The sequence below is a fragment of the Lissotriton vulgaris genome, chromosome 7 (genome assembly GCF_964263255.1).
Source record: "Lissotriton vulgaris chromosome 7, aLisVul1.2, whole genome shotgun sequence".
Classification (NCBI taxonomy): domain Eukaryota; kingdom Metazoa; phylum Chordata; class Amphibia; order Caudata; family Salamandridae; genus Lissotriton; species Lissotriton vulgaris.
In genome coordinates, this window is record NC_141695.1 from 1,521,434,008 (window position 1) to 1,521,448,435 (window position 14,428).

The following is a 14,428-nucleotide window of genomic DNA, read 5'->3' on the forward strand; positions in this document are numbered from 1 at the left end:
ATACTCCACATCTGACCATAAGGAGGATTCCAAATCATTGCCCAAAAGACAGTCCACTGGGAGGTCTGAACTAACAACTCTTTTGAGGCCATTTACCCCTCCCCAGGAGAAATTAACAAGTGCCATACTATGGTTGGTAGTGGCATTGCTAGCATTGGTCACTAGGTAGTCTGAACCTAGTATTACCTGTCCAGGGTCCACAAATGCTGGTGTCACCATAGTGACACTGGCACAGGTGTCCCTGTAGGCCTGAGCCATTTTTCCATTGATTAAAGGTGTTTGCCTGTACTTGCCTAGGGTACTGGGACTTATTGTAGGGGTCACATCCATGTCCCCAGTACAAACAAGAACAGCCTGAGTAGGTACTCTGACTAGGTCAGAGCCTGCCTCAGATACCAAGGTTAACCCCAATATAGCCTTTTGAGGAACACTACCACTACTAACTGTACTAGGGGGTGCCGGTGCCTTAGGGGCAGTAGTGGTAGGAGCTTGGCCTTTCTTGGTGCACTCACTAAACCAGTGAGTGTTACTTTTACAGTATTGGCACCATGGTTTCCTCTGACCATTATTCTTCTTCTTTTGGGAATTCTGGGTTCCACCCTCTTTAGATTGTTGGGGCCCTGTTGAAGACTTCTGGTCATTTTGCTTATTCTCATTACCCTTCTGGTCTGCTTTCTTCTGGCCACCACCCTGGTTCTGGTTCTGCTGCTTGACCCTTGTCCTGACCCATCTGTCTGCCTTCTTTCCCAATTCTTGGGGAGAGGTCAGATCTGAGTCAATAAGGTGCTGATGCAACAACTGATTCTGACAATTACTTAAAATTTGCTCTCTCGGGGCGTGGCTAGCAGCCAAGCATGGCGGCCGCATAGTGTGAGAGCTCCCGAGGGCACTGCAGCCTTTCAACAAATCCGTCACATCTATCCGTCACCAAGCGCGCCTGAAGCGGCGGCGTTCGAGTCCGGGACCCAAGCGGTGTCACCGGTCCAAGTTTCGAGGAAATCGGAGCACCGGAGCCTGAGCAGCATCGTGAGGCGAGTTGGGGCCTACAACCGGGGGTGAAGCACCGACCTTGCGTGAAATCCGGACCCCGGCGGAAGTGCGGCAGAGCCGGCCGGAGAAAGTGATCGCGCCCCGGTGCATGACGGAAACTTCAGACCAAGCCTACAACTACTGGCGGAGTCCTCCGGTGGCAAACGGGCTGCCGCGAACACCAAGCAGGACCCAACCAGTACAGAGGTCAGTGCAACCCCAGCCTGGGCCGCGCGGAACGGGGACGTCACCCTGCAACAACCCCCCCCCAAAAGAACATAACTGGCGCCGCATCACTACGGGGGGCAATATCAGTCACCGCATGGGAGCGGGGGAACGGTGGGCCCGCACGACAAGCCAGAACAGAAGCCAGTTGGAAGGTGCCCCGGGGGGACGACGCAACACCGGACATAAAAGCGGAACACAGGGGGAACCCCCAGGCCCGCCACCAGCAGCATCGACACAACAGCAGTGACCCAACACGCGGCGGCCGGTCCAGTGCACGAGATACGGTGCAGTGCAGAACAGCGAGGGGGGGATCACAGTGACCGCTCCATCCCGGAGAGAGGCTACCGGGGGCAACGACACGATACGCATCAGCGGCTCCTAGACTCCCACGCTAACGTCCAGTGAGACCTACTACTATCTGGCTGATACCGCCTATCAGAGACTTCAATCGGCTCACAAGCCGCGGTCACCTGGGACATATCTCTGGCACTCGCAGGCCCCAGCACCATGGCGGGAAAAGGCCTCAGGAGTGGATCCACGCAAGCCAAATTGGATAAATTCGCCTATGGACACCAAGGGCAACAGCAAACTACAGGGCGACCCTCCACAGGCCATGCCCAGGAAGCGGAAAAGACGACGAAAATAACACTAGAAGACATCATGAAAACACTCTCAGAAGTGAAAACCACAGTGGGCGCCATCTCCTCAGAAGTGTCTCTGCTGCGAGCGGACTTTCACAAAATGGCGGAGAGGGTGTCGCAGGTGGAAGTGGTCACGAAATCACTCGTAGAAGACACCTCAGAGCTCCAATTGGCCATGGAAAAGATGCAAAAAGTCACCAAACTCCTGCACGACAAGCTGGACGACCAGGAAGGGCGTTCACGCCGTAACAACGTGCGTATCCTTGGGCTTCCAGAGACAGAGGGGAAGGGGGCTATGGACCTCTATGTAGAAGACCTCATCAAGAACAAGCTCCAGCCCAAGGGCCTGTCGCACTTCTTTTCGGTGGAGAGAGCGCACAGAGTCCCGGGGGGCCCACCTAAGACGGGGGCGGCTCCAAGACCGGTGCTAGCCCGGCTCTTCAACTTCAGGGACAGGGACGCAATATTACAGGCGGCGAGAAATTCACCACCAGTACGGATTCAAAATGCAACCCTAGCGTTCTTCCCGGACTACACGGCAGAGGTGGCCAGGCGACGTAAGTCCTTCACGGAGGTTAAGAAAGCACTGCACGACAGAGAACTGCCGTACTCCATGATGTTCCCTGCTAAACTCCGGATAGTGGCTGAGGGGAAGACTTGGTTTTTTGACACGCCGGAGGTGGCTCAAGAATGGCTGGAGGGCTGGCGACCAGCAGGGCGACGACACCGCTCACAGCGAGACCAGCCGCGACACCATACTGACCAGACACCGCCCAGTCAGTCCTCCCACCGACCACACCAGGGAGGCGAGACAGAAATAGAATCCGACCTTGAGAGAGATCCACTAGACTCTGGACAATTGGCTCCGGTGTAACATTTACCTGTATTGTTTTTCGAGACTGTGTGGGCCGCGGGACCGTGGCTCGGACGTAGCTGAGTAGGGTGGGCACAGGCAGTGCCCAGAGGGGACTCACCAACCCTACGAGCAAGTAAGATGTATAGGGGAGGGCTGAAGCACTCTGCACAGTTGGGGATGCGGGCGGGAGTTTGTCCGTGGAGCAGGGTAGCAGGGAGGGGGGATGGGTTTGAAGTTTATTTGTTGGAATGTTTACTCTTGTTTGTAGTCATCGTTCACCACTTACACAGTAGTATCACCCTGACATCAGCACGCCTCCTACACAACACGACACTAGTCGACACATGGGCTAAGCCGCAGCACACGTTGTGTGCAAGACTCCTTCATCAGCCCAATGGCCAGGCCACTTAATCACACGCCCGCTGAGGGCCCCTCCACGGCCGGAAAGATTCCCCCACTGCGCATACTGACATGGAATGTCCGGGGCCTGGGTGACAAAATCAAGAGAGGCTTGGTCCTCCAGGCCATAAAACGGCAAAACCCAGATGTGGTCCTCCTACAGGAAACCCATCTCACGGGATCCACCTGCAAAGCCCTAGACAGACGTGGGTACACAATGGCGGTCCACGCCGACTTCACTACTGGCTCCAGGGGAACAGGCATACTGGTGAGAAGATCTTCCCCCCTTATGGTATCCAGCCGTGTGGCAGACGACCAGGGTCGCTTTGCCGCAATCCACGGCCAGTGGGAGGGCAGGGCCCTAAATGTGATTTCAGTATATATTCCCCCAGCCCTACACTCGGTGGCCTTACCAGCACTGGGCAAATTCCTTCTTGATCTCCCTGATGGCGACATGATTGTTGGGGGGGACTTTAACGCAGTCATGGATCCACTTAAGGACACTTTTCCCTCCAGAACCCGACCGCGAGGTACCGCACCACTGTCAGACTTTGCGGAAGCCCTAGGCCTTGTAGACCTCGGGCGGCAACTACACACAGAGACCACCTACTACACTTACTACTCAGCGGTACATAACAGCTTATCTCGCATAGACTACTTCATGACACTGGGTTTGGGACTGGATATGGTAGAAAAAATGGACACACTACCCAGGGGGGTCTCGGATCACTCTCCAATCGTCCTATCGCTGACCACCGGAGGGAAACGGAATGCACGACCATACCCAATTTACCCCAATTTCCTGAAAATCCCCAAGATTCGAAAGAAACTCAAACTGGCAACGTCGCTGTATTTTACTGAAAACACGGGCACAGTAGAGTCGCCCTCCATCCTATGGGAGGCGTACAAAACTGTCCTCAGGGGGGCGGCCATTGCGGCGATTACGGGACACAAACGGGACTCACGAAAGGAACTTACAGACCTGGAACTTGCACTGGATGCGGCCAATAACGCTCATATGACAGACCCCTCCCCGACCGCGACACACACACTCATGCTCCGGCAGCAACAATACCTAGCCCACCTCAAAACGACAGAGAAGGGATACATCGCGAACACTAGACATAGAATCTATGATGTGGGCGACAAAGCGGGGCGTATGCTAGCGTGGCTGGACAAGAGAGGGAATGGAGTGAGAGGTATCCATAGACTCAACACGGAGGATGGGCGGACACTGGTACACCCGGAAGACATAGTGGGCGAACTGGCTCGACACTATCAGGAAATCTATACACCGGGACGGAGGGTCACACGACAAATGGCGACGGCAACACTTGCAGACATTACCATCCCCAGCATTACACAAGAGGATAGCGACGCCCTAGAACTAGACCCGACGGGGGAAGAAATCCAGCTGGCGATCCAGGCGTTACAGTCAGGGAAAGCACTGGGCCCTAATGGGATACCGGTAGAATGGTACAAGTCCGTGGCTGCAGACCTCAGTGCCCCATTACTGGCTATGTATTTAGAGAGTAGGGACAGACTAGAGCTGCCGCTGGATCAACGCACAGCAACGATTGTAGCAATACCCAAGCCCGGAAAACCACCGACAGAATGCACCTCATACCGCCCGATATCATTACTGAACATCGAGGCCAAAATACTAGCTAAACTTCTAGCTACCCGATTGCTGCCCCATCTCAGTACCCTAATCCACCCTGACCAGTCGGGCTTCATGCCCCACCGGAGTACGGCGTTGAATCTCCGGAGAGTCCACGGAGTGTTGGCCCGTGCACACCTCCTCACGGAACAGGCGGTAATCCTCTCCCTCGACGCCAAAATGGCGTTCGACTTAGTAGAATGGGAATACCTCTTCGTGGTGCTGGAACGCATGGGTTTTGGGCCAAAATACATAAGGTGGATACGGCTGCTCTACACAAAACCCGTTGCACAAGTGGTGGCCAACGGCCACACGTCGCCGAGATTCCCACTGGGCAGGGGGACCAGGCAGGGCTGCCCCCTGTCCCCCCTGCTCTTCGCGCTGGTACTTGAACCCTTGGCCATCCAAATCAGATCAACTCCACTGTTCGCGGGCATCAAATGGGAGGAGGGATGGGAGGACAAAGTCTCGCTATACGCAGACGATATGCTCATATACATGACCGCACCCGAGACCGGCATCCCAGCCCTACTAGACCTTTGTGACACACATGGGCGCACATCGGGTTACACTCTCAACTGGTCGAAATCCACCGTATACACATTAAAAGGCCCGGAGCCAAGACTGCAGGGGAACTGTCCTATGCTTAAGACATCGGCCTCTTTCAAGTACCTAGGTATTGTCATCGCGAGCGGGGAAGCGGACTTTTTCGTAAACAACCTAAAACCACCCATAGACCGCCTGCGAGCAGATGTTAAGCACTGGGCGGCCCTCCCCCTGACCATACTGGGCAGGGCGGCATTGTACAAGATGATGGCCCTCCCAAGACTCCTTTACGTACTGGAAAATACCCCACACCTGGTACCACAGCGTTATTTCCAACAGATTGTGGCACTGGTCACTGTACTGCTCTGGAACACAGGCCTGGCGCGCATAGCATATGACAAGCTGGTAAAGAGCTGGTACGAGGGTGGCATAGCGCTCCCCAACATTCAGCTATATTACTGGGCGGCCCAACTCAAGATTATAAATTACTGGATCCACGCCCCGAAGGACGACCCGGCCTATCGGGCAGACTGGTCGCAACTTGGGACGGACTGTATGCTGTCCGTGCTTTACAACAAGTCGCATCTGAAGGCCCTGATCGGTCCGACCAAACACACGGCGGCGCTATGGCACGTGGCACAGGCCCGTCTGGGGTGGGCAGGCCGACTCACTAAAATGACGCCCTTGTGGGACACGAAAGCGTTGGGGAACCTGAGAGGCTGTAAGGGGTTTGAGCGGTGGGACTCAATAGGCATCTCTACGATAGGAGACCTCTGGGACAATGACTCAATATTACCATTTCCACAGTTGCAACAGCAATACAACCTCGGACCCACAGAAACGTTTAGGTATGTCCAGATTAGGCATGCATTACTACAGGCGATCCCTGCCGGCACCACACTACCAGACTCCTCTCCTTTGGAAGATAGATTACTAACAGACTTCATGCTCCAAAGCGCCACCTCCCTTACATACAAAAAGCTGATCAACAATCTCAAAGACACGACGCTAAAACTTAAGGGGAAATGGGAGGGGGAACTAGGTGAGACAGACGAATTTGAATGGAATGAGGCCCTGGCCTCCCCGAAAGAGGTGGGAATCTCTAGTAAGCTCAGACTGGTACAGCTTAAAATCTTACACCGCATCTATTACACCAGGACACTGCTGCACAAAATACAAAGAGCAACACACCCCTTCTGTTTGCGAGGCTGCGGGGAGGAAGGGACACTGTTCCACACATTATGGGAATGCCCGCAAATACGCGAATTCTGGAGACAGGTGCTCCGATCCATCTCCCAGGCCCTCAAACTTTCCATTTTACCCGAACCGCGTAAATGCCTTCTAAACATCTGGGACCCAAACGACCTGGGTAGATATGAACTGATTTGGGCGTCACTGGCATTGACCGTAGCTAAACGGGATATAGCACAGAAATGGGGGGCGCCGGAAGTGCCCACCGCCAGTAGGTGGGCTAAAAACATGGACATCCTAATGGTGACAGAGAGAGCGGTTTATGTGCTTCGAGCGGCGCCCCGGAAATGGAACAAAGTCTGGGCGGCATGGAACATGTACAGAGGGGAACTTTGTGAGCCCTTACCAGAGGGAGAGGAATCAGACTCCGAGGGGGAGGAGGAGTAACTGAAAAGTTGCGGGGAGATGGCCTCGGACATATGACACGGGTACATGGGCGGCAATGACCTGGCCATTTATTGCAATACGAATAGCGGCGCAGGATATTACGAGCTGTGGGAGACGTCCAAGGGATACGATGACACATGGTTGGGGGGGCATGTTGGGAAGTTTGTTCTTAATGGTTAAATGGAAGGAGACGTAGTCATCACTGAAGTTGGGGGAGGGGTTATCGAGGGAATGCACTTTACGAACAAATGACATATATTGGAAGCATAGACGAGACCCATGACGCAGCAGAAACTATGTCTTAAATACGAGAATGTAGCCCGTAAATTATTGCACAGACAAATTGTACGAAATGCAAGATTACCAATTGGATGTATGCAATTGATTAACCACTATTCCTTCCTAACAATAAAGTTTTTAAAAAAAAAAAAAATTTGCTCTCTCATAATTAGATTATACAATCCTGTGTAATCAGTAACTTTACTTCCCAGTAACCAGCCTTCAAAAGCCTTAGTCGTACAATCAACAAAGTCAGCCCAATCCTGAGACTGAATTTTCTGGGTTTCTCTGAACAGCAACCTGTACTGCTCAGTTGTTAAGCCAAACCCATCACTCAGTGTATTCTTCAGGACATGGTTATTGTTAGCATCCTCAGCTCTAGTAGTGAGGAGCTTATCTCTACCTTTACCTTCAAAGGAGAGCCACAATATAGCTGCCCACTGACTCTGGGGGATGCACTGGACAGTGCAGGCCCTCTCCAAAGCAGTCATCCATTTGTGGATGTCATCCCCTTGTTTAAAGGGGGGCACTATTTTACTCAGGTGTCTAGTATCAAAACCCCTGTCTTTATCTCTATGGATAATGCTGCCACCAGTGGGGTCTGCCCCACTCAGTCTCTGCTCTCTGGCAAAGGCAAGTCTTTCTTTGGCAAGGGCAAGTTCTTCCCTCTCAATCCTCAGATTGGCTTCCTTCATCTTAGCTTCATGCTCTCTTCTCTGAGGGGATGTCATCCCTCTCTGAGAAGATGCCTGAGAGACATGGGTGTGAATAGATCTGTTAGAGCCTCTGGAGTGAGACCTAACTTGTCTATTCCCAAGGTTAAGCCTGCTTGAGGATAGGCCTGGGGCTCCCCCAGTCCCATTCTCATGTATGCTTAAGTTGGCCCTGGTAAGTCTACTGACTCCTCCCTGACCATGGTTTACCTCACCATCAGATGAGTCTCCATCTTCCTCCACTTCATCAGTTTCAGGGAGATTAGAGCCCTCCTCTAGTGGGGGTATGTTTCCCTCTGTAGGGTCAGATGGGCCTGGATTAGAAGCCCTTCTGGCATCAAATGTCTCTAAGAGACCTATCAGAAAAGGAATTGTAGGGTAAGAACCCTGTTTTAGTTTCCTGGAGGTACACAATTGTCTCATCTCCTGGAAGCTAAGGGCTGCATATCTTGACATGACCTGTGGAGGGTCAACTGCCACAAGGGGAGCTACTGTGTTCTCTCCTGTGGTAGACATGCTTTTCTAGTGAGGTGTAAGTGGTGCACTTACCTACACTATGGGTTTACCTACTGATCCCTAGCTAAGAGTTGTAGTCAGGGTGTGCTACTCCCTTTCTACTACAACAGCTGGTTCAGTAGAACTCAGAGTATTTCTAAGCTTGTTATATGTACCTATGGTACCTTATGTGATTTTTCAAATGATATCTCAAGAATATATTTGGTAAAAACAAAAGCAAGCTTAAATCCCAACTGCTGCACACCAATGTGAGAAGTTGGCCTGATATATGATGCTCACTAGTTCTAGTGATCACCTTGTATCAGTCCACACAACCCTTATGGTGATTGGTTGTAAGTCAACCTTATAGACCAGCTATCCTAGTGGTAGCATGGACAAAGCAGTCTTAGGCTAAACTCTTTTGGCATGTGAAGCCAGCTGTTTTACCACATATAACCCCTTGAATACCAACTGAAAGGACACCACACAGGTTGTTATGAAAATAAACAAGTATTTATTAACTAACATACACCTCTGAAATGGACACATATCCTCCTATCAGTCACTCCTATGGCAGGCCTTATCAATCCTGAAGGTAGAGTTTGATGGATGATGGTAGAGACAATGGATTTAGGCCCAGATCTTTGCACTGGGGTGAATGTAAAACATTGTTCTGCATTCTGTCCATCAACTGTGTTTTTGCAATTTTCACCCCGAGCGGGCTGGGTATGCTCAGACGTGAGTCCCAGGCTCTCCACATCACTGGAGTCAAGCTATCCAGGCTGAAGAAGGCTAATAGCCAGAAACCGGTCCTTGGATGCTTGATTCCGGTCTGGGAAAGACATGGCTTGGTAGTTCAGGCTGGACTGTTCCCATGAGGCACAGGGTCAAGGCTGATTTGCATATAGCCATTGTCTGACCTAGGGTGTTGTGGAGTGCAAAAAACGATGGATTTAGGCCCAGATCTTTGTACTGGGGTGAATGTAAGACATTGTTCTGCATTCTGTCCATCAACTGTGTTTTTTACAATTTTCACCCCGAGTGGGCTGGGTATGCTCAGACATGAGTCCCAGGCTCTCCACATCACTGGAGTCAAGCTATCCAGGCTGAAGAAGGCAGATAGCCAGAAAACGGTCCTTGGATGCTTGATTCCGGTCTGGGAAAGACATGGCTTGGTAGTTCGGGCTGGACTGTTCCCATGAGGCACAGGGTCGAGGCTGATTTGCATATAGCCATTATCTGACATAGGGTGGTGTGGAGTGCAAAAAAACGATGGATTTAGGCCCAGATCTTTGTACTGGGGTGAATGTAAGACATTGTTCTGCATTCTGTCCATCAACTGTGTTTTTTGCAGTTATCATTTGTGCAGCAGGTGTAGTTGCATTGAGGTCCAAGAGCGTGAGGGGCTCGCAACACCCCAATTATGGGGGAACAGTATTTTAGGGACCATACATGTTATTGTTTGATGCTTTTGCTGTTTTATAAGTATCATACTTAGTGTGGTTTATGAGCTATAGAAAAATTACTCCTGAAATCAACTCACGAGCCCCATCCTTTGCACACAGCCATGGCCCTCCCGCTCCCCCAATCATTGGCTTGAAATTTTGGAGGGGGGCCCAACTTCAAAACATTTTGCTTAGGCGGGGGGGGTTCAGAGGAAAAAAGTTTGAAGACCTCTGCTCTAAATGTTGACTCCCATGGCCTACGGAGCTCGGGAGCGAGCAGCAGCGCAGCAGGGTGCCAGCTGCATACTTAACATTCCTTTCAGTGCGCGTGCACCACGCGCGTTCTTGTTCAAGCATGTTATTCATTGCTCAATATATACCACCTGAAATGTTTTAATCTGTATCTTATTGTGTCCAACAGTGCGCTGCCAAATTGTATTATTTATTGTTTTTGTGTCGTATTTTATTTATAGTTATCGCATCTTACAGCGCGTGCGATCCACTTGTGGGCTTCTTCTGCCTATGGTTTTAATCTGAGGCATAAGCCAATTGTGCCTGGGCACGGGGGTGCCCAGACAACACTTGTAAACACTTCTGACTCCCCTGCAGTCCACGTTGCTTCCAAATCCTCAAGCTTCCGGGGTTAGCTGAAACGTTGTAAGAGTGGGGCTGACTCAAGAGCTAACCCAGTGCATCAGGTGCGCGGCGGGAACGTCCACTTGATTGAGAGTAAGCTGTATGGATCAGTGTAAGTGCAGAGTACAGATAGAAAGCAAGCGGTCAGCCTGCTGCATCTGGTCTAGCTGGTTTTCATGGCCTGGGGGCAGTTTTGTTTGGCACCATAGCTGCTGCAGCTCAGAGTCCTCCAGTACTGAAGCTGCAGTGCTTACCGTCTTTCTGGACAGGCATACTATCCTATTTAGTTTCATTTAATTGCTACAGCGAATACTTGGCAGGTTGCGTATTTGTAAACATTCCTTCCCTGTGACTGACATGGGCATGTCTCGTTTTTCAAACTTTAGTTTTGCAGCCTTACTTAATTTTGCGCCATATAAACTTGTCTGTGTGTGTAATATCTAAAATATGCGACTTTGCACGTCTCCCCCTTCTTGCAGCTGCTTATCATGTCACTCCATGTGCAGAGGGATTGAGCAGCAGCACCAACGTCCCCGCTACCCCACTTAAATAATTTACCAATCTTCTGAACAAGCATTGGCATAGCCAATAAACCGGTCTCGCATTTGGGACCTTATAAGTGTTTAGCCATGCAACAGTTGATGTTGCACCAAGGATATTGTGCTGGATAACTAAGCACTTATAAGGTTCCAAAGGCGAGACATAGTGGCTATGACAATGCTGGTTGTAAAAGCTTCCATGCCGCACTTTCACTTTAATGTCGGACACGCCAAGCCAATGTCTTTAGACCTGATCCTCTAAAGCAGAGGTCTTCAATCTGTGGGGCGCGACCCCCATGGGGGCCGTGGAGTCAGGCAAAGGGGGTCGCGCTTTCCTGGGCCTCACTTCTGCCGGGACTCTTGGAAAAACAAAAAAAAACGTTCCCGGACAGTTCGTTATGAATTTAAAGTTTTAAAAGCTGTAATGCCATTCTGGGAGTGTTCACTTGTGAAACCGAGCTGATCAGACAGCTAAACAAGGTTTCCTTCCAGGATGCCTGCTTGTCTGAATGGAACGGAAATATGTGCTACCAGTTAATTTAAAAATGTAAAGGGCAAGTTGCAGCTGCAAAGAATGATTGGGAGCCGGTACTGGCTTTCCTTGATGCAATCACTGGAAGTGTTGTGATGAGCTGTGAAGTGTGTGCATCTAATGGTAAATATATTTACATAGTGCTTACTATCCCAGAGGAGGTGTTGAAGGCCAGTAAGGAGCGAGAAAGCAGGCATTTGCAATGCAATAGGTCGCGCAATTGAGAAATGTTGACCTATTGGCATTGTAAATAACAATGCATTTTAGTATTGTAGGTGTTTTGTAAACACATAAATGAATGGCATTGTCATTTACAATGCCAATTGGGTAAAATCTCTCAATTGTGCGACCTATTGCATTGTAAATGCTTGTTCTGCCAGTGGCCAAGTACAAAAAAACGAACAATTCTGGAATGTGGCCACTTTGTTGGAGAGTGCCCCGGCCTAATTATGATCCCAATCAGACACTGATGGCCTATGGTGGCCACATGCATTAATATTTGGGGACTGTTTTTCATCAGGTTCTGACCCAGAGAAAGAAAGAGAAAGGGGAGGATAATAGAAAGTGGTGACAAATGGAGAAAATAAGCGTGAAAAACAACCAGCAAAAGTGAGTTAAAGATACACGGAAAGAAGGGCGGTAGTGAAAAAAAAAACAGGTGCAATCAAGACTAGGATCCTTGGTGATCAGTAAGCACAGCATTCAGTATAGCACTAGCTATGGACTGCTAAGAGAAAATGTGGGCCACTACTCTTTTGTTTATTACAAATTAAGCACTGGCCCAGTGCCTAAACACAACAAAAACGAGACAACGGACTGTGACTTATTGCTATACTTGAGTATTTATAAGGTGCAAACACAGATTGACCGTCTCTCTGGAGAAAAATAAGCACACTCATCACTTTAGTTCAGAAAGGTGTTAAAATCCAAGTAAGTTTTGACAAAATATGTTTTATTTGTGAAAAAGTATCATTGTGAATTTTGGGGTAGTTCTTTTTGGAGACTTTTTGTTTGAGCTGTGAAGTAAGCCTCTGATACCCATCCGTTTATGGTTGTCGAGGATGGTTGCACCAGGTTAGAGTCATTTTTGTCAGAGGGGGTCCTTACACCTAAAAAGTTTTGACAGGGGGTCTCAGCATCAAAAAGTTTGAAGACCTCTGCTCTAAAGAAAGGGGCGTGGTCGACATTAAAGTGAAGGCGCCGGATGGGCGCTTTGACAAACAAGCATTTGTTACGCAATAGGTCTCGCATTTACGAGTTTCGTAAATGTGAGACCTATTGTATTGCGTGCGGCATCGCCAAAGCCAAGAGTGTGGCCCTCCATGTTGTCTCGAAACAAATGAAATTGGATTCCAAACTACGTTTCTTACTGAATAACATCTATAATTCGCGGACCACACGTATTATCCAGAAGTTACTGGAAATAACGTATGAGGTTAACGCCCAGTCACATTTAGCATTTGGACTAACTACTGATTATGTGCAAATATATTCTAAGAGCATACCCTAAAAACTAACTTTCAGGCGAGTTCACTCATTTTCACTCCGTTACATTTCTGATGCAGATCTCCATTGCTCGGTGTGTAGCATGCTTTTCTTTCTGAAGACGCCATTAAAACAGACATGAGCCCTCACTCTCCCCTCAATCTGCTCACCTCTGAACAGCCCCTCTAACTCCGGAAAGCCCTGTGCGCTCAAATAGGCGCACAACTCCTCGGTGTTCCAGTGCCGTGGTTCAGACATAGACGCCTGGCTCCCGCTGACTGTGCGTCTCTTCTCCGGCGTTCGATATAGACCACATTCATATTGCGGGTCAAGCGGGCTTCTCGATCTTTTCATGGCGGTCTCTGGTTTTCACTAGACTTCCTGAGCGGTCTTATCGTGAAGCACTGTCCGCGCGTTAAAGACTTCCACAAACCTACATACGCCGACTGTTCGCTCTTTTTGGATTAAGTACTATCATCACTCCCTGCACCCCTAGTATATGGTTGCGCTCCGCCCGCTACTCCCACGACCCATTGAGGAGCGCTGTGGGAGGAGAGCTTGGGTTCTGGTTCTCTCCGGGACGGTCTGGTCTGCGTAACACCTTATCTGCGCTCTTCCCGCGGGCCCTGCTGAAGCCTGGCAGAGGCGACAGAAGGGCGCGAGCATCGGAGCCGACTCTACTGAAAGCGACGACGGACAAACAGAGGAACCAGGACTGACAGGGGCTACATGGAACAAGCACTGGCAAAGACAAATCTACTACTGCGGCAACTCAAGGGCACCCCGCCCTGCCGTCAGCTCTACATCCCGCCACTTTCACAATCACTCCAACTCCAGGTGCACATAAGAAACAAGCACTGGCAAAGACAAATCTACTACTGGGGGGGGGGGGGGCTCAGGATCACCCCGCCCTGCCCTCAGCTCCACCTCCTGCCCCTCCCACAATCACTCGCATGCAGGTCGCTCCCCATGCTGCTGCATGGCTCTACCAGTCTGTGTTTGCCTCGCTGCCCATACCTGCATTATTGTGCTTTTAACTGTTGTTCGCTGCCTAACTTGTTTTCCCTTTTTTTTCCTTTTGCCAACTTGTTTGCCCTTCAGGGCCGGCTCTAGGCTCATGGTGGCCCTGTGCAGGGAGCGTAGGTGGGGGCCCTGGAAGAGGGGGTCCGGACGGGGCAGAGCTCAGGAAGGTGTTTTAATAATACGTCCAGAAAAGTCGTTAGATGACCAGTACCTGCGGCTGCTCCTACCCTTCCAAATTTGTCTCAGAACGATACAATTTAGGAGGAGGAGGGCATTGTGTCCTA

General features: G+C 50.3%; 1 protein-coding gene across 2 annotated transcripts in view; it reads right to left on the minus strand.

The window, feature by feature from the left end:
* The window catches only part of LOC147705920 (deoxynucleoside triphosphate triphosphohydrolase SAMHD1-like), a 1,309,615-nt gene extending 1,295,812 nt beyond the window's left edge, over positions 1-13,803 (minus strand). Inside the window, exon 1 of one of the 2 annotated variants that reach the window (XM_086932390.1) lies at positions 13,292-13,803. In XM_086932390.1, the coding sequence (XP_086788516.1) occupies positions 13,292-13,475 (184 nt within the window). In that variant the 5' untranslated portion in view covers positions 13,476-13,803. The remainder of the gene's footprint in view (positions 1-13,291) is intronic. The other variant, XM_086932391.1, reaches the window with a different exon arrangement.
* Between the last annotated feature and the right edge of the window lie 625 nt (positions 13,804-14,428).